Source organism: Bombina bombina, chromosome 1 (assembly GCF_027579735.1).
Source record: "Bombina bombina isolate aBomBom1 chromosome 1, aBomBom1.pri, whole genome shotgun sequence".
Taxonomy (NCBI): domain Eukaryota; kingdom Metazoa; phylum Chordata; class Amphibia; order Anura; family Bombinatoridae; genus Bombina; species Bombina bombina.
Window position 1 is genome coordinate 200,181,553 of NC_069499.1, and position 23,358 is coordinate 200,204,910.

The window sequence follows — 23,358 nt, forward strand, 5'->3', positions numbered from 1 at the left end:
CAGGAACTTTTCTCTTGTTTTTTTGCTCTAATGTGATATCTATCCTGGAACAATGTGAAGAAGAATTATTGTTCTTGGCAATAGAGACATTTGTAAAATCATTTTTCAATGCAGGAATTGATGAAAAATTGCCAGCAATACCTGGTACTGTCTCAAAATCTCTGAAAGTTGATTCTATCCCATTAGGATGAAATCTATCAGGTTTCTGACGACACAAAGTCAAATCCAATTTAGAGACAAATGATGTAGTTGGTCTCCGCTTCTCCCAGCACGACATTCTTAAGCCAAGCAGTACATTCAAGTAAATAGACTCATAAATAAAGCCTGTCCCAATTTTCAATCAGTGCCTCCTCTGTGCATTTCAAAAACAATAATTGGCAAATGCATAAGAAATAATGTACCTTAACATGATTAATTTTTTTTTACAGATTCCAAATGCAGAGCAAAGAATATGCATGTCTTGTGCTTCCTGACGGCTTTGGGATAAAAAAAAATAATTGCACTAAGTGTAGCGTGAGTTTGAAAATAAATCATCTGAGGGATTGCTGTCTGTGAAAGACTGCAGACAGTGGAGAGGAAGCCAAAAAATCCAGGCAGCTTTGCAGAAGATAGTAGGTTACTTGGTCAGCAAGAAGAAAACAGACCTATGCTTGCACAATGCAAAATAAAGGGGTCCTGAATAGAGATCTGCAAACTAGCAGCTGCTGTGCTTCTCCCCACTACTAATCTGCGTTTTTGCCTTTGCATGTCTGCAGAACTTCTGTTCACGAGCCTTAAGAGTCTTTCCTACATCCTTTCCAAGTATGGGCACAGTGGAATTCAGCAGTAATGATATTACTTAACAAAAAGGTAGGATTTAATATTGTCCTCTTGCATATGGTTTGCATTTTCTTAAGCACACAAAGAAGAAAGTATAAATAAAAAAAAATAAAAAAAGATTTTGGCACTTTTTAGCAAGTGACTTAACCCTTTAGTCCTATAGCTCACTACAGCTGAAAACATAAATCAAGTCATTGCCAACTAAACCAGCAGAGGTTATGTTTAAACAAATCCAAGCTGCCTTTCTTTTTAGGCATCGTACATGTGATTCTAGGGATCAGTTTCCTTTGGGGCAACCAAAATGAATGCAGAGCTAAATGTCACACCCTTGTCAGGGTTTTGAAACAGAATCTCATTTAAAGAAAAAAACTTAAACATACATAGGCACTTCAAATAAAAAAGAAAAAGTTCATTCTCAAAGTTTTAAGTAAAAAATACAACAGATGATAATCCAGCTGTACAGTATTTTCACATAATCATAAAAAAAACTAAAACATATGTCTTAGGAAATAAGCAGAAATACACACAGATCTCCCTCTCTCTCTCGGAAATATATATATACACACTTATATTTAAACTTGCTAGAAACATGATGTGCTGTTAGAATACAGTTCTAATCATATCATGCTAATCTGTTCAATGACAATCCTGTAATTAAATCTAAATTATTTAATGTAAAAATAAAGAATGTAAAAAAGATTCACACAACAATAGTATAGTACATTTCCAGGGGTCATTAATGCCAAAATAAATGCTGTGGGTAAAACATAAAAGAGCAAACCCACAAGATGGCACGGGTTAAGGTCAAAATCAGACCTGGTACTCTACTAGTGCAGATGTCCTGACTTACACATTATTGCAACTTTGTTAATAGACCAGGGTCCACAATTCATTGATTTAAAGGGACATTCCAGACAAAATTAGAATGTAGATGGGTGCATTTCTGTTTTGAACATAAGCATTTTTGCAATACACACATATTAGCAAAAGTGATTCTAGTAAAAGCTACAACTGTTTTAAGTGTACTTAAGTATGCTCTGTGCACCAGCATTTTAAATACTGCACTTGCCCAGATAACTTATGGTGCTTGTATCAATTTGCATCTTTGCTGACATGATACAAGCCATTACTGACTCTGAGCAGCTGCAGTGTTTAAAGCAGAGAAAAATGCTAACATTAAAACAGTGACAGCTTTTACTAGAGGAATATTTGCCAATATATGTATTTTATAAATATGTTTCTATTCAAAGATGTAAGTCATCTATGTGCATTTCAAATTTGAACGGAATGTCCCTTTAATGTACAAAGTTGTCATGTGAGTTGTGATGACATCACATGACTGCAGGAACCAGTGAAATTCTTCTGACAGCTCTAGGGAACTGGATACACAAAAAACGTTGACATTAGTCACAGTTAGAGTTATAACACTAATGTTATATGTAGGGTTCACTTATGAAATCCTTTCTATTAATGAACAAACTTGTATACCTTTGCACATCAATAGCAATGGCAGCAGGAATGTGCCTCAGCTATATACATCTATAGATTTCATATACAGGGCTAGATTGGCACGCTAACTGCTGCGCGTGAGCGATAAGGGGCTTAATGCAACTCTTTGTGGGCGTCATAAGTAGCGAGCGTATTACAAGTTCAAAGTAAACACATTCGCTAGTGGGCAATTAAATTTAGCGTGCATCAGGTTAGTGCGATTTCTGAGCTCTGGTTAACTGTTAAGCGAGGCAAAAAAGTTGCATAAAAAACATCAAAAATAAATTTAAGAATATAGTTACACTCATAATAACACTGTCTGATAAATATATATTTATTATATAAAAATGTAATATATAATGTTTTTAAAATTGCATAAAAAAGTTATAAGGGCTCAAAGATATGAGGTCTTACGTGTTAGAAAAAGAAAAAGAAAGGAATGCAAAGGGATTTAAAGGGACAGTCTACTCCAGAATTGTTATTGTTTAAAAAAGATAGATAATCCATTTATTACCCATTCCCCAGTTTTGCATAACCAACATGGGTTATATTAATATACTTTTTACTTCTGTGATTACCTTGTATCTAAGCCTCTGCAGACTGCCCCCTTATTTCAGTTCTTTTGACAGAAGTGAGCACAATGTTATCTATATGGTACATGTGAACTAGCACTGTCTAGCTGTGAAAAACTGTCCAAATGCACTGAGAAAAGAGGCGGCATTTAAGGGCTTAGAAATTAGCATATGAGCCTACCTAGGTTTAGCTTTCAACAAAATATACCAAGAGAACAAAACAAATTTGAAGATAAAAATAAATGGGAAAGTTGTTTAACCCCTTAATGACCACAATGTACCCTGTATGTCACTGGTCGTTAAAGGGTTTTTCAGGACATAATAGCACAAGTCTAGCAAGAACACACTATTAATGCACTCCCTCCAGCAGTCTTTGTGGAATAGAGCAGTCTCAATGCTGGTGGAAAGACCACGCTATAAAACAATCAAGTCCCAAAAAAAGGCCAGCGACATACAGGGTACGTCGCTGGTCCTTAAGGGGTTAAAATTGCATGCCCTATCTGAATCTTGAAAGTTTAATTTTGACTAGACCATCCCTTTAACATAGAGCTACATACAATGTATGTATATAAATGTTTATATTTGTCTACAGATGTATTTATGTGTATATATGTATTTACACACATAAATACAAATAAATATATACAGGTATACCTCACTTTACAGCGCTTCACTTTACAGCGATTCGCTAATACAGCGCTTTGTGGAGCTGAAGTTCAACCTTCAAGGATTTTAAAACAGTGCTGTAATCATCGTGAGATTGTGAGAAAAGTGAATGGCACTATTTTGTTAGGCTTAGTTCACTCTGTTAACAGCATTGCAGTGCAATCTGTGTCTCAGTGCTGTAGTCTGGCAAATTTTACTACAGTAATTGTCACTATTTTACAGGTACAGTATTTATTGAATACTAATTGAATACTTGCTGTGCTAGTGTTAAACTAAACTTAGCATTATTCTACCCCTAATATATGTTAGTTCAAACATGTTTCAAGATTTTAAACACTGAAAAGAAAGCTAAAACTGCCTTGTTTCACTTTAAGGCGGTTTTCACTTTACATCGGGGCTCCGGTCCCTAACCCGCTGTATGAGCGGGGTATACCTGTATGTATACTTATATAGACATACATATAAGTGCATTTGAGCCTTATGCTGTGAAGTAGCTTAAAACATGAAAAATAATATTTATGCAATATTCATATTCCTATATATATATATATATATATATATATACCTAGATATATATTTTTGAAAAAAAACATCATATATATATATATATATCCTATAATATAAAAGGCTAAGTGTGTTTGTCCGAAGCTGTCATGCGCAGTAGAGACTGCGTGAGGACAAACACACCTGGCCTTCAACAGACTGACCTGGCATCTGGGGCCGACCGGGCGTGACGTGCATGGGACGGGGCCGACAGGGCGTGGCATGGGCAGGGTGGGGTCAACAGGGTGTGAATCGGGCGGGGCCGGATGTGACGCGGGCAGGATGGGGTTGGATGTGACGTGGGCGGGGGCGGGTGTGACATGGGTGGGGCCATGCGGACGTGAGAGAAAGAGCATAAAAGAGGGGGGATAGAGAGAGAGCAAATGAGGGTGGATAGAGAGAGCAAAAGAGGGGGGATAGAGAGAGTAAAAGAGAGGGAGAGAGACAGCAAAAGAGAGGGGGAGTGAGAGCAAAAGAAAGGGGAGAGAGAGAGCAAAAGAGGGGAGATAAAGAGAGGGAGAGAGACAGCAAAAGAGAGGGGGGAGAAAGGGGAGAGAGAGAGCAAAAGAGACGGGATAGAGAGAGAGCAAAAGAGGGGATAGAGAGAGCAAAAGAGAGGAGGGAGAGCGCAAAAGAGAGGTAGAGAGAGCGCAAAAGAGAGGGGGAAAGAGAGGGGGGAGAGAGGGAGCAAAAGAGAGGGGGAGAGAGAGCAAAAGAGAGGGGGAGAAAGAGAGCATAAGAGAGAGGGGAGAGAGAGAGCAAAAGAGGGGGGATAGAGAGAGCAAAAGAGAGGAGGGAGAGAGAGCAAAAGAGGGGGGATAGAGAGAGCAAAAGAGGAGGGAAAGAGAGAGCAAAAGAGAGGAGAGAGAGAGAGCAAAAGATGGGGGGGTAGAGACAGCAAAAGAGGGGGGATAGAGACAGCAAAAGTGAGGGAGAGAGAGCAAAAGAGGGGGGGAAAGAGAGAGAACAGAAGAGAGGGAGGAGAGAGGGAGCAAAAGAGAGGGGGGATAGAGAGAGAGCAAGGGGTGGAACCGCTGTACTGCAAAAAATGGCCTGAGAACACAGGCCTTAGGACTAGTATATATATATATATATATATATATATATTTATATATATATATATGTATTTAAAAATACATAGAGCATATTATGCTATGTGAAGAACATTGGAATGTGAAGTATTCATATTTTCATGTCAGGTTAGTGCACTTGAGTAAACGCGATCAGGTTTGTGAGTGAGTAAGGGTGTTATATTTTTTTCCAACTTTTTACGCTCCATTGAAGTCAATAGGGGAATACATTAAAGCATTTGCAATATTTAAACTTTGGCTTTTTGCACGCGTTGGTTTTTTTCTTTCAACTTGCACTACCCGTCATGCGCAAAAAGCTTACCTCAAGCGAAGCTAACAAGTAGGGATGAAAAAAATGTAAATGTAAGAAAGGGGTGAGGAATATGAGTTAAAGATGGTTGACACATCTAATCGTGGGAAAAGGGATAGGAGATGGGATGATTAATTTGAAAGGAAAATGAGGGATGTGAGATAAAGAGGAATGAGAAATGTTAGAGGGATGTGTGATGAGAAATGTGAAAGAGGGATGACAAATGTTAGATATAGATACAGATGAGAAGGTATGAGGAATATATTATAAAGAGGAATGAGGAATGTGAGAAGTGGATGAGGGATGTGAGATGAAGAGGGATGAGGGATGTAAAAGAATGAAGGGGTGTGAGTTAAAGAGGAATGAGGATTGTTAGAGAGGGGTGAGGGATGTAAGAAAAGTAAAGTGAAAGGGGGATGACAAATGTAAGATATGGAGACAAATGAGAGGGTATGAGGAATATAATATAATGAGAAATGTGAGATGAAGAGGGGTGAGGAATGTAAGAGAAGGATGTGAGATGATGAGGAATGTAAGAGAAGGATGTGAGATAAAGATGTATGGGAATGTAAGAGAAGGATGTGAGATAAAGAGGGATAGGGAATGTAAGAGAAGGATGTGAGACGAAGAGGGATGAGGAATGTAAGAGAAGGATGTGATATAAAGAGGGATGGGGAATGTAAGAGAAGGATTAGGGATGTGAGATGGAGAGGGATGAGGAATGTAAGAGAAGAATGTGAGATAAAGAGGGATGGAGAATGTAAGAGAAGGATAGGGATGTAAGATGATGAGGAATGTAAGAGAAGGCTGTGAGATGAAGAAAGATGATGAATGTAAGAGAGGGATGGGTAATGTAAGAGAAGGATGTGAGATGAAGAGGGATGGGGAATGTAAGAGAAGGATGAGGAATATAAGAGAAGGATGTGAGATGAAGAGGGATGAGGAATGTAAGAGAAGAATGTGAGATGAAGATGAATGATGAATGTAAGAGAAGGATTAGGGATTTGAGATAAAGAGGGACGAGTAATGTAAGAGAAGGATTAGGGATTTGAGATAAAGAGGGATGAGTAATGTAAGAGAAGGATTAAGGATGTGAGATGAAGAGGGATGAGTAATGTAAGAGATAGATGAGGAAATGTGAGATGAAGAGGCATGATGAATGTAAGAGTAGGATGAGGGATGTGGGATAAAGAGGGAAAAGAAGAAGGGAAATGAGGAATGCGAAAGATAGAGGGAGGAATTTGAAATAATGTGCTGGATAAAGAATGTGAGAGAGGGAGAAGCAATATGAGAGGGGGTGAGAAATGTGAAAGGGATGGGAGATAAAGGGAGGATGGAAAATGTGGTAGAGGAAAAAGATGGGCGAGAGATAAGGAATGTAAGAGAAGAATGAGGAATGTGAGAGAGCGATAAGGAATGGGATATATTGAGGGAGGTGAAATATGAGATACAGTGGGATGATGAATGTGAGAGGAAGATGAAGAACGTGAGAGAGGGATAAAGAACATGAGAGTGAATGAGTAATTTGAGAGAGGGATCAGGGATGTGCGATAACAAGGGGTTGAAGACTGTGATAGAAGGGCGCAATGTGAGAGAGAGATAAGGAATTTGAGAGGGTATGAGGAATGCAATAGAGGGAGGAGGAACATGAGATAAAGAGAGATGATGTGGTGTAAGAGGGGGAATGTGAAATTTGAGAGAGGGATAAGGAATATGAGAGGGGTTGAGGAATGTGAGAGAGGGGTTGAGGGGAGTGAGCTAAAGGATGAAGGATGAAGAGATGATGTGAAAGAATGGAGGGATGTGAGGGAAGGGTTGAGGAATGTGATAAAGGGGTGACATGTGACAGAAGGAAGAGGAATGTAAGAGAGGAATGAGGGAAGTGAGATAAAAGAGGCTAAGAATGAGAAAAGGGTGACAACTGTTATAGAGGGATAAGGAATATGAAAGGGGGGTAAGAAATGGAAATGGAAAATGAAGGATGTGGTATAAAGAAGGACAAGGAATGTGAAAAGTGGATAAGGGATGTGAGATAATGAGACATGATGACTGTAAGAGAGGGAAAGAGGGATGTAAGATAAAGAGAATAAAGAATGTGAGAAGTGGATAAGAGATGTGACATAATGAGACATGATGAATGTAAGAGAGGGAAGAGGGCTGTCAAATAACGAGAAATTAGGAATTAGGAATTATGAAAAGTAGATGAGTAGATTTGAAATAAAGAGGGATAAGCAATGTGTAGCATTGATAAGGAATATGAGAGGGGGAGATGAATGGGAGATAGAAAGGGATAAGAAATGTAAGAGGAACGATGAAGGATGTTATATAAAGAGGGGGAGAAATAGTGGTGAAAAAAAATTGAAATATGTAAAGAAATATGGAAGGGGATGAGGTTTGTGAGAGGGGAATGAGGATTGTGAGAACAGGTTAATTAAAGGAAAACAAATAAGTGTGCATGAGAGGGAGGAGGACTGAAAAAGAGAAAATAAAGAAGATAGGGAGGATGAATGAGAATGAAATAGCAGAAAGGAAGAGAAAATGAGGGTTCAGAAATGAAAGAAAAATCAGGAGAAATGGGAAAGTTGGAATGAGAGAATGACAGTGAGAAATGATTTGAGAAAACAAGGGAGGGGAAAACAAAGTAAAGGAGGAATGATAAAAAAGAATGAAGGGCAGAGTTAAGGTTTTTAATGAGGCAGAATGATGAAGGAATGAGAAAGAGGTTTATCAAATGTGAGAGAAAGTACAGAACGTAAGTGAAAGAAATGTAAAATGAGAGAAGAAAGAGGTAGGAATAAGAAAGAAAGATGAAGTGATTAGAGGATTCAGAGAATGGGATTAGGGTGAAGTGCAAGGAGGAATGTGAGAGAAAACAGATGGAGAATGAGAGAAAAGGGGGAATTGGAAACGTGGCAAGAGGAATCATCATTAAAATATGACCCTCATTATATATGCCAGTGAAAAATAAGCTTATAGGTAAGATTGTATAAAATATTAGAAGATAAACTTTCTGTGGACCACATTAGCTTATGTGAGAATACTTACAGCCTCCAGCATTAAGGACAGACAAATATTAAACTAAACACACTCAAGAAATAGAGTAATATAGATGAGTTTCAAATCAGAAAATAAGCTGAAGACACTTGAATAGCTGAAAGCCTCAGTCTAGCGCAGACACATTAACAACTGGAGAGAGGGTGTTATATGACTGACTGCTCTTGTTACAAAATATGCTAAGTGAGGCTGCACCTTTAAAGAGCTTGAATGTAACATAAGGAGCTGGCATTGAGCCTGGGCTGTCACATTGGTTTGTAGGACAAATGAGAAAATAATTCTTGTTCAGATTGTTAACCTCAGCTTTCCTGCATCGTCTGGAGACATACAGTAGCAATACAACCAGCACTATTGCAGTGTTCTGATAAGAAAATCCCTACTGATATACATATAATGTAACGTTTCTTTTATTAATATCTATGGGCTAGATTACAAGTGCGGGCACAAACGGTTTTGCGCTAGCGCAATCGCAATATCGCAATCCATTTTCAATCTGCCGATATTACAAGTTCAGAAAAACGCTAGCACTATCGCCTCTTACGCTTCAATCTTTTCCGCAATCTAAGAGCTGTGGTAAACTGTTTTCCAAAATTAAAAAGTATCACAAAACACATCAAAAATACATTACAAAGTACAGTTACACCCATAAATAAACTATTAACCCCTAAACCGCCATCCCCACATCGCTAACTACCTAAATAAACTGTTAACCCTTAAACCTCCATCCCCCACATCACAGTACCTAAAAAAAAACTATTAAGCCCTAAACCGCCATCCCACCACATCACAAAGTACCTAAATAAACTATTAACCTCTAACCTGCCATTCCACAACATTGCAAAGTACCTAAATAAACTATTAACCCCAAACCGCCATCCCCCACATCGCAAAGTTATAAACTAATATCTAAACCCCCTAACCTAAATTAAAATACTCCTAAATTAACTAAAAAAAATCCTAACTACCTTAAGATAAAAAAAACTTACCTGTAAAATTAAATAATCTTACATAAAAAAAACTACCATTACACACAAAAAAACTACCATTACAAAAAATAAAAAAAACTACAATTTACAAAAATTAAAAACATTTACATTACAGAAAATAAAAAAACAAAAATAACCAAAAATAAAAAAATCAATCCTATTCTAATACACCTTAAAAAAACAACAACCCCAAAATAGAAAAAAAAAATATTCTAAAAATAAACTACCGATAGTCCTTAAAAGGGCCTTTTGTAGGGCACTGTCATAAAGCGATCAGCTCTTTTGCTTTAAAAAACACTAACAACCAGTGTTCAGCCAATTGGAATGCAATGGTACCCCTATATAAAAGGGGTATCTTGAATTCACTATTTAGTGTGCGACTGGAGACCGCATGAAGAGGGAGCTCCATATTGAAGATCTGAAGAGGACCACCGACGTAGCCACCACCATCGCTGCTGATCTCACCATCAAAGTTAGAAGATGGACCTCTGCCGGGATGAAGATGGACCCGCGATAAAGATGGAGTGCCGCCGGGATGAAGATGGAGTGCCACCCATCATCATCGGTAAGTACCAACTTTGGGGTTACTGTAAGGTTTGTTTGTTTTTGGGGGATGTTTTTTTTTGATAGATTAGGGTTTTTTGGGGGCAGAAAAAGAGATGAATGCCCATCCATTTTTATATATGTATAATTAGTTATTAATCATGCCTTTTATTATTAGTCATTATTATAATACTGATACATGAATCAGAACCACAGTGTGTACAAATCTGGGCTCTGCACTTGGGACATTATGTTCTGTGTTTCAGGCTTATCAAGCTGCCACTAGGAGCAGCAACTGTAGACAGCTGTGACGTGCAAATCTACTGTCCCTTCCCTTGTGGATCAATAGCTACATTTAAACTTAAAAATGGATGCTTTAGTTTCGGCTCCTAAGATGTAAAAAAGGATGTTTTACTTTTAGCTTTTAAAGGGAAGTATTTAACAATGTACATATGTATTGAAACTAAACAAGGCACAACTGATTATCTTTTGTGTGACGTGACAGGGTTATGGAGGGTTACGGACAGGGTTATGGAGCAGCGGTCTTTAGACCGCTGCTTCATAACTGCTGTTTCTGGCAAGTCTGAAGACTCACCAGAAACACAGCCCTTCAACATCAAGCCCATTTATCAAGCTCCATTCGGAGCTTGATAAATGGGCCTCTATGTATTTAACCCACTGTAGGCAAAAAACATATTTAAAGGCTGGCCATTTATAATCGGATGTGGTTTAAGATTAGGAATTAATTATATGTGCCTTCTTGGGAAGATTTGGTTTGGGCAAAATCCTAAAGTCATTTAACCTGTCCGGATTGAACTATGAATCTGTTAAGTTTGAATTTGTCCTTTCTCCCAATTGTGTTTAGGCAGAAGATAACTTGACTCTCATATCACTTGTAATGCCTTAAAGGGATAGTAAACACCAAAAATGTTATTGTTTAAAAAGATAGATAATCCCTTTATTTACCATTCCCTAGTTTTGCATAACCAACACTGTTATAGAAATATACATTTTTACCTCTGTAATTACCTTGTATCTAAGCTTCTGCAGACTGCGTCTTTATCTCAGATCTTTTGACAGACTTGCATTTCAGGCAATTAGTGCTGACCAGGGGCGTATTATGGCCTAGGCAAACAAGGTCTGTGCTGAGGACGGCAGATTTGGGGGGGCGGCAGATTTGTGGGAGGTGAAAAGTATGGCAGTATTCCCTCCTAAACAGCGCTGCCGTTTGACTAGTGCTACAGGTTTTTTTGGCTGTATTTTTTTTATTTATTTAAAAATACCTTGATTGAGCAGCACATTGTGTAATCCACGGCAAGCTTGAAGCTGGCAGTTCAGTTTATTTTCAGTGCAGGGCTGGCTACCTTATCCCCTGTCTCTAAAAGACTGCATGCAGTACACAGACTGAGGGCTACAGAGTGTGGGCTAGAGAGATGGGACAAGCATCGGCATGTGGGCAGGGGGCGTGTTAGTCGGCAGAGATAAAGAGAGGCAGGATAGACTGCAGAGGAAGCAGTGCATAGTGGTGGCAATACTTTCTAACCCACAGGTTTTTCACTTGGGTTTTTCAAGGAGTCAATTTCTACAAAATAGATGCTTAACCTGTCTCTTCTGCAATTAACCCTACCTGTGGACTTCCCTCCATGACCTTTCAATATTGCAATTAACCTTATCTTCCCTGATCACACTAGCAACCCTAATCCCGCTTATCACCTCTAGCATGATATGACTACCAGCTCAACCCCTAACACTCATGGACCCTCCTACACAATACCATTTGCAACTCCCTAACACCTAAAGGTAACCTTCCTTTAAGAAAATGAAACCTAACAAAAAAAAAAAACATGTCCTCCAGTCGCAAGAACAATGTCCTATCCTTTTATGTTCTGGGCCTATTCCAGTTTTCCATAAATCTCATACCATTTTGGGATTAGTTAAAGGGATAGTAAAGTCCAAATGAAACGTTCGTGATTCCGATAAGGAATGTCATTTTAAACAACTTTCTAATTTACTTTTATCATCAAATTTGCTTTGTTCTCTTGGTATTCTTAGTTGAAAGCTAACTCTAGGTAGGCTCATATGCTTATTTCTAAGCCATTGAAGGCCGCCTCTTATCTCAATGCATTTGACAGTTTTTTACAGCTAGAGGGCATTAGTTCATGTGTTTCATGTAAATAACATTGTGCTCATGCACGTGGAGTTATTTAAGAGTCAGCACCAGTGGCATATTTAGGTTTTGTGCTGCCCTAGGCACTCAAAATTCTGCAGCCCCCCCTCACCGTATTCGTCATCTGCCAGGGTGCCAGCGGTTCAGTATATATGAAAATAGAAGGCACTCTCTGGTCTTTTTAACAAAATTGTTTATTGAAACAAGCGTGACGTTTCGTGGACACACTCCCCTTCCTCAGACAAAAGAGAGTTTTTTGTTGTTTGAATGAGACATAATCATGAAGAGATGAATATTCACAGAAATGCAAATGAACTAACTTCCAGCTGAAATACAGTTCTATAACTTACTTTCTGCCAGACAAAACTATATAGCAATGTATTGCTTTTTTCTTTGGGAGAAACCAAACAGTTAATTTGTCAAAGCCAGCCCTCTGACAATAACACGTATTGTCAATAATAAGTCAAAAAGATCATACAAATACTGTGGTTATAGGAGATGCTGGCTTGGTCAGTCAATGACAGCCTGGTTTAAGGATAGTTAAATTGCTCCAAATTGTTTTTTTACATTCTGTTTAGTATGGAGAGTTGCAATGTAACTTTTAAAAAGTGAAGTGCAGACCGCTGAGCACAACTGCAGGTTGTAGCAGTTTACTGTGCACGGCAATCAAAGCATTTATGATCCACTAAGAGAAGTAAAGAAAAATTGAATACTCGCTGCCCGCCCCAACCCTCAAAGTTATTTTCCCTGCACTTCCAGCGCTACCCCAGCTGCCACTATGTTAGTAAAGGAAGATCGGGTGGCATTGCAACTCTCCATACTAAACAGAATGTAAAAAACCCAGGCTGTCATTGACTGACCAAGCCAGCATCTCCTATCACCACAGTATTTACGTGATCTTATTGACAATACGTGTTATTGTCAGAGGGCTGGCTTTGAAAAATTAACTGTTTGGTTTCTCCCAAAGAAAAAAGCAATACATTGCTATATAGTTTTGTCTGGCAGAAAGTAAGTTATAGAACTGTATTTCAGCTGAAAGTTAGGTCCTTTGCATTTCTGCAATATTCATCTCTTCATGATTATGTCTCATTCAAACAACAAAAAACTCTCTTGTCTGAGGAAGGGGAGTGTGTCCCTGAAACGTCACGCTTGTTTCAGCAGAATTTTGAGTGCCTAGGGGAGCACAAAACCTAAATACGCCACTGGTGCTGACTCTTAAATAACTCCATGTGCATGAGCACAATGTTATTTACATGAAACACATGAACTAATGCCCTCTAGCTGTGAAAAACTGTCAAAGAGGTGGGCTTCAAGGGCTTAGAAATAAGCATATGAGCCTTTCTAGGGTTAGCTTTCAACTAAGAATACCAAGAGAACAAATCAAATTTGATGATAAAAGTAAATTAGAAAGTTGTTTAAAATTACATTCCCTATCTGAATCATTAAAGTTTCATTTGGACTTTACTATCCCTTTAACTAATCCCAAAATGGTATGAGATTTATGGAAAACTGGACTAGGACTAGGCCCAGAACATAAAAGGAGAGGACATTGTTCTTGCGACTGGAAAAGGATGAAGATAAACCACACTAAAATGAGCTTGAAGGTAGGGAAAAAAAACAGAGGACATTTTTGTTTGTTTTTTGGTTAGGTTTCATTTTCCTAAAGGAAGGTTACCTTTATGTGTTAGGGAGTTGCAAATGGTATTGTGTGGGAGGGTCCATGAGTGTTGGGGGTTGAGCTGGTGGTCATATCATGCTAGAAGTGATAAGAGGGATTAGAGTTGCTAGTGTGATCAGGGAAGATAAGGTTAATTGCAATATTGAAAGGTCATGGAGGGAAGTCCACGAGTAGGGTTGATTGCAAAAGAGAGAGGTTAAGCATCTATTCTGTAGAAATAGACTCCTTGAAAAAGTGTATTCGGAGAATCTTGCATTGGAGGATCTTTCTGATACAAAACGGACATTGTTGAACAAGGGGTGTGATGTGTGTTAGGACAGTCTCTTTGGTCACAGTTCCAAAATGGGCTAGCAGGGTCAAATGGCAGTTGGTTTTGTTTCCCCTTAGATCCAAGTTTACTTTTGACCTGTCCAGTTTTAGCCCTGTAATAGTGTATGTCCTGTATCTTGTTTAAAAAAATAAATTTTAAGTGATTTGATCCAGTCGTCCTGAGTGATACCTGTAGAGGGAGTTACTCTGATTGCTGTTTTACCTGAGAGCTCAGTAATAGCTCTCATCTACGTGAGTAAGATACCATTCTACCTGGGAATATACATGTGTATAATGGAACTTCACTATTACATTTTCTTTTTTTGGGGTCTTCAACGTGTGGATATTGACAATCTCCAGATTAAAGTGGGATTATATCCTTTCATACCTTCATCCATTTCTACGTAGGATTTAACACAGTGTGTTTGGGCTATCACATTGGTTTTTATTGTCTACTTTTTGGTTGTGAGCTTGCACTGTTTGTGATATTATTTGGTAGTATCTATTCTGTAGAGTCCTTGAGGGAGTGTTACTTAAAGGTAGTGAACTGCAATTGCACAATAAACATCACATAACATATGACAAATACAAGTAAAATGAAACAAACAAGAATTCTGATATAGTATAATGCTTTTGTCTACATTTTGTGAGCTACATATAGCTCTTTAATATATGAGCAAAAATGTCAACACTTTTAGAAAAGATCACTTTAAACTGTAAGAGCATTATACTATATTTCTCTTTTCAATGTATTTTTTTTTTAGGACGATGATTGCAATATTAAAGGGATACACAAAGATTTGTAGGATTGACACAATATACACAATATGAAGTACTACTTTTAGCTTGCAGCTCAATAGTTTTTAACTGCTTGTCTATTGTAATATAGACCAAGGAATGACAGCCTTTAAATGAATATATTGCAAAAAAAAATAATTAAAAAAAATCATCTTCAAGATGTATTTGCAATCACTTGCTATGCACTTATATTATGACCTGCATGCCCCTTTAAATTTCTTTGCCTCGCTGTATTTTCTCCATCCACTGGTGCTAAACTCCAGCAGAGCTCCTAAACCCTTTGGCTTGCAATAAGGGCATATTGCTCAATGCTTGGGTCACAAGTAAAATGACATTTGAAGTATGAGCCACCAGCACCTGCTTTGAATAACAGTGGCAAACCACTGACTCATGAATCATCATAATGCAGCATAGATTATTTTTATATTTCATGGCCGTATTTGTATCATCTAGTTTTCATAGCTCATATTTTAGTTTGCCACATAACTTCTGTTTTACCATACACATATTTGAAATACTATTTCCTTCACACATTTTTCTATTAATTATATAGATAAATAAAACAAACGCACAAAATTCTAAACAAAATTCCAAGCAATTTAGCACTAAAATGATCAACATATTGCATTGCCTGCAACTTAAAAATGTTTTTTATTATTTTGCAGCATATATGTGTTTAATTTCTCCTATTTTAACACATCAGTTTCCAGCACTAAAAACAATATCTCAATAGGGGTCCTAACTGAGTAAAATGAGTGAGAATAAAATCAGGTCAAATCACAGAGCATTCATTCCTCTGATGAAGCTTGCACGGCATTGGCAAGCGAAATGCGTTAGAATGTTTGTCCTGCATGACTTTCCGTAGATGCATCCGTAGAGTCCCAGGCAGATTGGCTACTTTGAAGATTCCCAGCTGGGCCGCTTTGCAGAATATTGGGAGAATCACTTCTCAGACTCAGTCACAAGACCGTGTAGTGATGTACTGTGATTTGACATGTTTTCCATCTAAAGGGGAGGAGAGTCACGGCTTCATTCACTACTTTTGGGAATAAAGAACCTGGCCACCAGGAGGAGGCAAAGACACCCCAGCCAAAGGCTTAAATACCTCCCCCACTCCCCTCATCCCCCAGTCATTCTTTGCCTTTCGTCACAGGAGGATGGCAGAGAAGTGCTGAAGATTCGGAGTAGTCTCTTATGGAGGGTAGTACTCTTCTGAATGGGACTGGAGTTTTAAGTAATCCTGTCAGCCTCTCAGTGAGAGCCTGGGCAAAAGTTACTCATATTAACAGCTCCATAAGCAATCAGCGTTGACGAGTTTCGCTGCCTGCTTTCTGCACTCAAGTCCATGTCAGGAGCGATGCTTTTACCTGTCACACTTGAAGGGCCGTGTTCCTGTTCCACAGCATTGATTCTGGTAAGATCGTTTCATTTTTTATACACAATGATTACACAGAAGACTGGGTCACAGTGTGGTGCCTTTTATCTTATGGAATCAAGGGTTAATATTCCTAGTACGGGGATTATTGAACAGGGGGGGGTTATACATAATATTGTTTATTGTGTTATTGCTGCGTTATGTGCAAGATGTGGATCTGGCAATTGTGGAACTTCAGGTTGACTTCCGGAAGTATTTGTGCGGCCGGTTTTGGCGCGTTTTCTCCTTAATGCAGGGGTGGTCCTGCAAAGCATCCCAGGTGACCGGGTGTGTCGGTTTCCACTTCCTCTGTTGATCAGCGGCATAGGAGACAAATCGGTTTCTGAAGTCCGGGTCATAGGAGGTGGTGAGTGCCCCCGGACAGAGGAGGATATAAAGGTACCTTTTTATTCAGCTAGTCTAGGCCATAATAAAAGCACAAGCTATGGAGGACTCTGACGCATTAGAGGGTACTCTCTCTTTAACGAAGTCCCATTCCTGTGTTTATTGTGAGGAGGTTCTTGTAGATCATCTTGCTCAACTATGTTTCACATGCCTTGATAAAGTTGCGACATCTAAAGCTAAAAGGGATGTCTAGTACTACTGAGCCGTCCACCTCTAAGGGTTCTCCGTCCCGTGAGATGCGTTTCCTGCTTACATCTCTAAATGCACATGCAGTGCCCCAGGGTCCAACCATTACTCCTACGGGAGAGATTCGTTGACCAACAGATTTTGCGGATCAACTGCAAACGGCGATTACGAAAGTGATCCATGCCTTACCACGTTCTGCTAAGCGCAAGTGTTTGGCGTATCATGGAGACCTAGCCCAAGGGTTGTCTACACCTATGGAAATATCAGAGGTGTTATACGATGACGAGGCCCACTCCGATTCTTCGGAGGAGGCTCCTTCTGGGTTGGAGTCCGTGTCATCTCATCCTCTGGTGGCGGAGGAGCCTGACTTTAGGTTTAGGATGGAGAATTATATACATATTTAAATTATATATATATATATATATATAAATAAAAATAACATTTTATCCAAGTAAAGAAAAAACTATTTAAAATATTTATTTTTAAATAAAAAATTGTATTAACAAGGTGTAGAATTGGGAAAGTCTCAAAGGTGCATATAAATTAATAATGTTTTCAGGCAAAAACTGTAACTACCTGTTTTTATATCCTGCTATTTCATCTGATCACATGAATATTTTCAGTTCCTTTAAATTTGATATTTTGATTGAAACAGAGAAAAACATTCATCTAATGCTATGTGAGAGAAGATGCTCTTTTTAGAACACACATTTATGCTTAAGATTGGTGCTATATTATTGTTAAATCAATAAAAAATGGAAAATAAGGTATAGAGCTCAAAATAACTGAGAATACTTTTACAAACTAACGGCTAGATTACGAGTTTGCGTTAGCCTTAAAAAGCAGCGTTGAGAGGTCCCAACGCTGCTTTTTAACGCCCGCTGATATTACGAGTCTGGCAGGAGAGGGTGTACCGCTCACTTTCCTTCCGCGACTCGAACTTACTGCAAATCCCCTTATGTAAATTGCGTATCCTATCTTTTTAATGGGACTTGCATATTACGAGTCTTAGAAGAAGTGAGCGGTAGACCCTCTCCTGTTAAGACTCCTACCGCATTTAAAAGTCAGTAGTTAAGAGTTTTATGGGCTAACGCCATAACATAAAACTCTTAACTAAAGTGCTACAAAGTACACAAACCCATAAACAACCTATTAACCCCTAAACCGAGCCCCCCCCCCCCCACATCGGAAACACTTAAATTAAAAGTTTAACCCCTAATTTGCCAACCGGACATCGCCGCCACTTTAATAAATATATTAACCCTTAAACCGCCGCACTCCCGCCTCGCAAACACTAGTTACATTTTATTAACCCCTAATCTGCCGTCCCTAACATCGCTGACACCTACCTACATTTATTAACCCCTAATCTGCCACCCCCAATGTCGCCGCTACTATACAGGGAGTGCAGAATTATTAGGCAAGTTGTATTTTTGAGGATTAATTTTATTATTGAACAACAACCATGTTCTCAATGAACCCAAAAAACTCATTAATATCAAAGCTGAATAGTTTTGGAAGTAGTTTTTAGTTTGTTTTTAATTATAGCTATTTTAGGGGGATATCTGTGTGTGCAGGTGACTATTACTGTGCATAATTATTAGGCAACTTAACAAAAAACAAATATATACCCATTTCAATTATTTATTTTTACCAGTGAAACCAATATAACATCTCAACATTCACAAATATACATTTCTGACATTCAAAAACAAAACAAAAACAAATCAGTGACCAATATAGCCACCTTTCTTTGCAAGGACACTCAAAAGCCTGCCATCCATGGATTCTGTCAGTGTTTTGATCTGTTCACCATCAACATTGCGTGCAGCAGCAACCACAGCCTCCCAGACACTGTTCAGAGAGGTGTACTGTTTTCCCTCCTTGTAAATCTCACATTTGATGATGGACCACAGGTTCTCAATGGAGTTCAGATCAGGTGAACAAGGAAGCCATGTCATTAGATTTTCTTCTTTTATACCCTTTCTTGCCAGCCACGCTGTGGAGTACTTAGACACGTGTGATGGAGCATTGTCCTGCATGAAAATCATGTTTTTCTTGAAGGATGCAGACTTCTTCCTGTACCACTGCTTGAAGAAGGTGTCTTCCAGAAACTGGCAGTAGGACTGGGAGTTGAGCTTGACTCCATCCTCAAACCAAAAAGGCCCCACAAGCTCATCTTTGATGATACCAGCCCAAACCAGTACTCCACCTCCACCTTGCTGGCGTCTGAGTCGGACTGGAGCTCTCTGCCCTTTACCAATCCAGCCACGGGCCCATCCATCTGGCCCATCAAGACTCACTCTCATTTCATCAGTCCATAAAACCTTAGAAAAATCAGTCTTGAGATATTTCTTGGCCCAGTCTTGACGTTTCAGCTTGTGTGTCTTGTTCAGTGGTGGTCGTCTTTCAGCCTTTCTTACCTTGGCCATGTCTCTGAGTATTGCACACCTTGTGCTTTTGGGCACTCCAGTGATGTTGCAGCTCTGAAATATGGCCAAACTGGTGGCAAGTGGCATCTTGGCAGCTGCACGCTTGACTTTTCTCAGTTCATGGGCAGTTATTTTGCGCCTTGGTTTTTCCACACGCTTCTTGCGACCCTGTTGACTATTTTGAATGAACCGCTTGATTGTTCGATGATCACGCTTCAGAAGCTTTGCAATTTTAAGAGTGCTGCATCCCTCTGCAAGATATCTCACTATTTTTTACTTTTCTGAGCCTGTCAAGTCCTTCTTTTGACCCATTTTGCCAAAGGAAAGGAAGTTGCCTAATAATTATGCACACCTGATATAGGGTGTTGATGTCATTAGACCACACCCCTTCTCATTACAGAGATGCACATCACCTAATATGCTTAATTGGTAGTAGGCTTTCGAGCCTATACAGCTTGGAGTAAGACAACATGCATAAAGAGGATGATGTGGTCAAAATACTCATTTGCCTAATAATTCTGCACTCCCTGTATTAAAGGTATTAACCCCTAAACCTACGTCTAACCCTAACCCTACCCCCCCACTAACTTAAATATAATTTAAAATAATCTAAATAAAATTACTAGAATTAAATAAATTATTCCTATTTAAAACTAAATACCTGTAAAATAAACCCTAAGCTAGCCACAATATAACTAATAGTTACATTGTAGCTATCTCAGGGCTTATTTTTATTTTACAGGAAACTTTGCATTTATTGTAACTAGGTACAATAGTTATTAAATAGTTGTGTGGGTGGTGGGTTTTAATGTTGGGGGGGTATTGTATTTTTTTTTACAGGTAAAAGAGCTGATTACTTTGGGTCAATGCCCCACAAAAGGCCCTTTTAAGGGCTAGTTGTAATTTAGTATAGGGTAGGGATTTTTATTATTTTGGGGGGCATTTTTATTTTATTAGGGGGATTAGAGTAGGTGTAAATAGTTTAAAAAAATTGCAATCATTTTTTTATTTTCTGTAATTTAGTGTTTGTTGTTTTTCGTACTTTAGTTTATTTTATTTAATTGTAATTAATTGTAGGTAGTTTAGGTAATTTATTTAATTGTAGTGTAGTGTTAGGTGTAATTGTAACTTAGGTTAGGGTTTATTTTACAGGTACATTTGTTTTTATTTTAGCTAGGTAGTTATTAAATAGTTAATAACTATTTAATAACTATTGTACCTAGTTAAAATAAATACAAAGTTGCCTGTAAAATAGAAATAAATCCTAAAATAGCTACAATGTAACTATTAGTTATATTGTAGCTATTTTAGGGTTTATTTTATAGGTAAGTATTTAGTTTTAAATAGGAATAATTTATTTAATTGTAATATAGGTGGCGGCGGTGTCCGGAGCGGCAGATTAGGGGTTAATAATATTATGCAGGTGGCGACGATGTCGGGGGCGGCAGATTAGGGGTTAATAAGTGTAAGATTTGGGGTGTTTAGACTCGGGGTTCATGTTAGGGTGTTAGGTGTAGACATAAAAGTATTTCCCCATAGGAATCAAAGGGGTTGCGTTAGGAGTTGAACGCTGCTTTTTTGCAGATGTTAGGTTTTTTTTCAGCCCGATCTGCCCCATTGTTTCCTATGGGGAAATCGTGCACGAGCACGTTTAGCCAGCTTACTGCTACCGTAAGCAACGCTGGTATTGAGGTGGGATGTGGAGCTAAATTTTGCTCTACGCTCACCTTTTTGCGGCTAACGCCAGGTTTAAAAAAACCTGTAATACCAGCGTTCTCTTAAGGGAGTGTTAAAAAAAAAGGCTCGTTAGCAACGCACCCCTGTTACCGCGAAACTTGTAATCTCGGTGTAACTTAATAACCTCTTTGTTGATAGAGTGTGCTCTTCCTGGTAGTCAATTGGTTAAACTTACTTTAATTGTATTTAATTACATTTTCACCACTAGTTCTATATTAAATCTAAAGAGCATAGAAAACAGTATGCACATCTGAAATAGCCATAGGGGGTACAATATTAAAGTCAACTCCACTTTCATGCTGCCTATGGAATCTGATCTAGTTGCAAGTCACATGTTGCTGTCTTCTAGACAGAAATAAGTAGTATATACAGCTGACCACTAACCTCCTGTGAGTTGAGAATCTTCTCCATGTGATCGATGTCTCTGTAAAAGACTTGTTCCTGGTGCACCTGTTCCAATAGCCGTCTCTTCGTCTCCCATTGCTGGTACAGCTTTCTGTTCTCTTCTACAAGAGCTTGAAGTTTTTCATTGATCTGGAAGACACATGATTTACAGTATGTAACTTCGACAAGCACTTTGAAGCCATATTGTGTTGTGCTGATGAATCTTCCTCTTGCATACAAGGAAAATCTCTCCACAAGTTAGTTACATACATGGACATAAAGGTCCATGTCAGTTAGGTCATACCTGTGTAGCTGGCACTTTTCCTTCCTGAAGAATAGATTGTCCCAAACTGACTGCCCTGTTGTAGGTTTCATGGTGGGCGTCAATTTGAAGCTTCAGATCTTGATGTCCCTTAAGCTTCTCACTACTTGCCAGAGCCCCTCGGATTGTCTCCTCTGCTTGCATCCCTCGAATCATCTCCTCAGCCCAAGAGGAATAATCTCGGACCTAAACACAAAATATTATAATTATTAATAAACTAATTAAAAAGCTATCTAATGAGAAGATATATGTCATCATTTCTGAGCCTTAAGGGGAAAAAAATCAATTTGGATAGACTGTAGAAGCGATTCATAAATAAGTCTGAGCGGTTCTAACACTAGTGTTCCATATAAATAGGGATTGTGTGTGAAACAAATATGTTCATTTACCAAATGTAATCCCCAAAACAGAGAATGGGGAGGGTTCTCAGTGTAGAGAGTTTAAGGTAATTATGTAATGTAGAGAAAAGATACACCATAACGAGCACTCGCTTAAATACTAATTTTAGAGTGAAGGAAACGACACACAGTATGATGTAAACAGAAGGAATCAAATATAACCTTTATTAGATAAATAAATAAATAAAAGATGGGGGGGGAATACCCCTCAATGATGAGATAAAAATAATAAATTACTTAACAATAAAGTGTATAATGTTAAGTCTAATTAGAGTACTTAGTTGATCACTAATAAGTGATCACTTGACTTTGTGGGACAATGTCCCTATTTCTATATCAGCTTTCAATATAGATATATTTTTGACCCAGTCTCCTAACATATATATAAATTGGGGTGTTCCTCACCTCTTATACTAGTACTCTAATTAGACTTAACGTTATACACTTTATTTTTAACTAATTTTTTATTTTTATCTCATCATTGAGGGGTATCCCCCCCTCTTTTATTTATTTATCTAATAAAGGTTATATTTTATTCCTTCTGTTTACATCATACTGTGTGTCATTGTTTCCATCACTCTAAAATTAAAATTTAAAGGGACAGTAAACACCAGAATTATTGTTGTTTAAAAAGGTAGATAATCCCGTTATTACCCATTCCCCAGTTTTGCATAACCAACACAGTTATAATAATATACTTTTTACCTCTGTGATTACCTTGGGGCCTATCTATCAAGCTGTCAACCGCAAATACGCTGGAATTCCGCAGCGTAATTGTTGCGAGCTTGATCCGACCTAGTTATCTATGCCTCTGCAAACTGCCCTCTTATTTCACTTCTTTTGACAGACATACATTTTTAGACAATCAGTGCTGACTCCTAGGAGCTTTACATGCCTGAGCTCAATGTTATCTATATGAAACACATGAACTAACGCCCTCTAGTGGTGAAAAACTGTCAAAATGCTTACAGATTAGAGGTGGCCTTCGAGGTCGAAGCAATTAGCATATGAACCTCCTAGGTTTAGCTTTCAACTAAGAATACCAATGAACAAAGAAAAATTGGTAATAAAAGTAAA

At 38.4% G+C, this 23,358-nt stretch overlaps 1 protein-coding gene across 1 annotated transcript in view; it reads right to left on the bottom strand.

The window, feature by feature from the left end:
- The window catches only part of SPTBN5 (spectrin beta, non-erythrocytic 5), a 391,859-nt gene that overhangs the window by 262,994 nt on the left and 105,507 nt on the right, over positions 1–23,358 (bottom strand). The window contains exons 28-29 of the mRNA XM_053697828.1: positions 21,866–22,069; positions 21,562–21,711 (exon numbers count right to left, since the gene is read on the bottom strand). Of these exons, the coding sequence (XP_053553803.1) occupies positions 21,562–21,711; positions 21,866–22,069 (354 nt within the window). The remainder of the gene's footprint in view (positions 1–21,561; positions 21,712–21,865; positions 22,070–23,358) is intronic.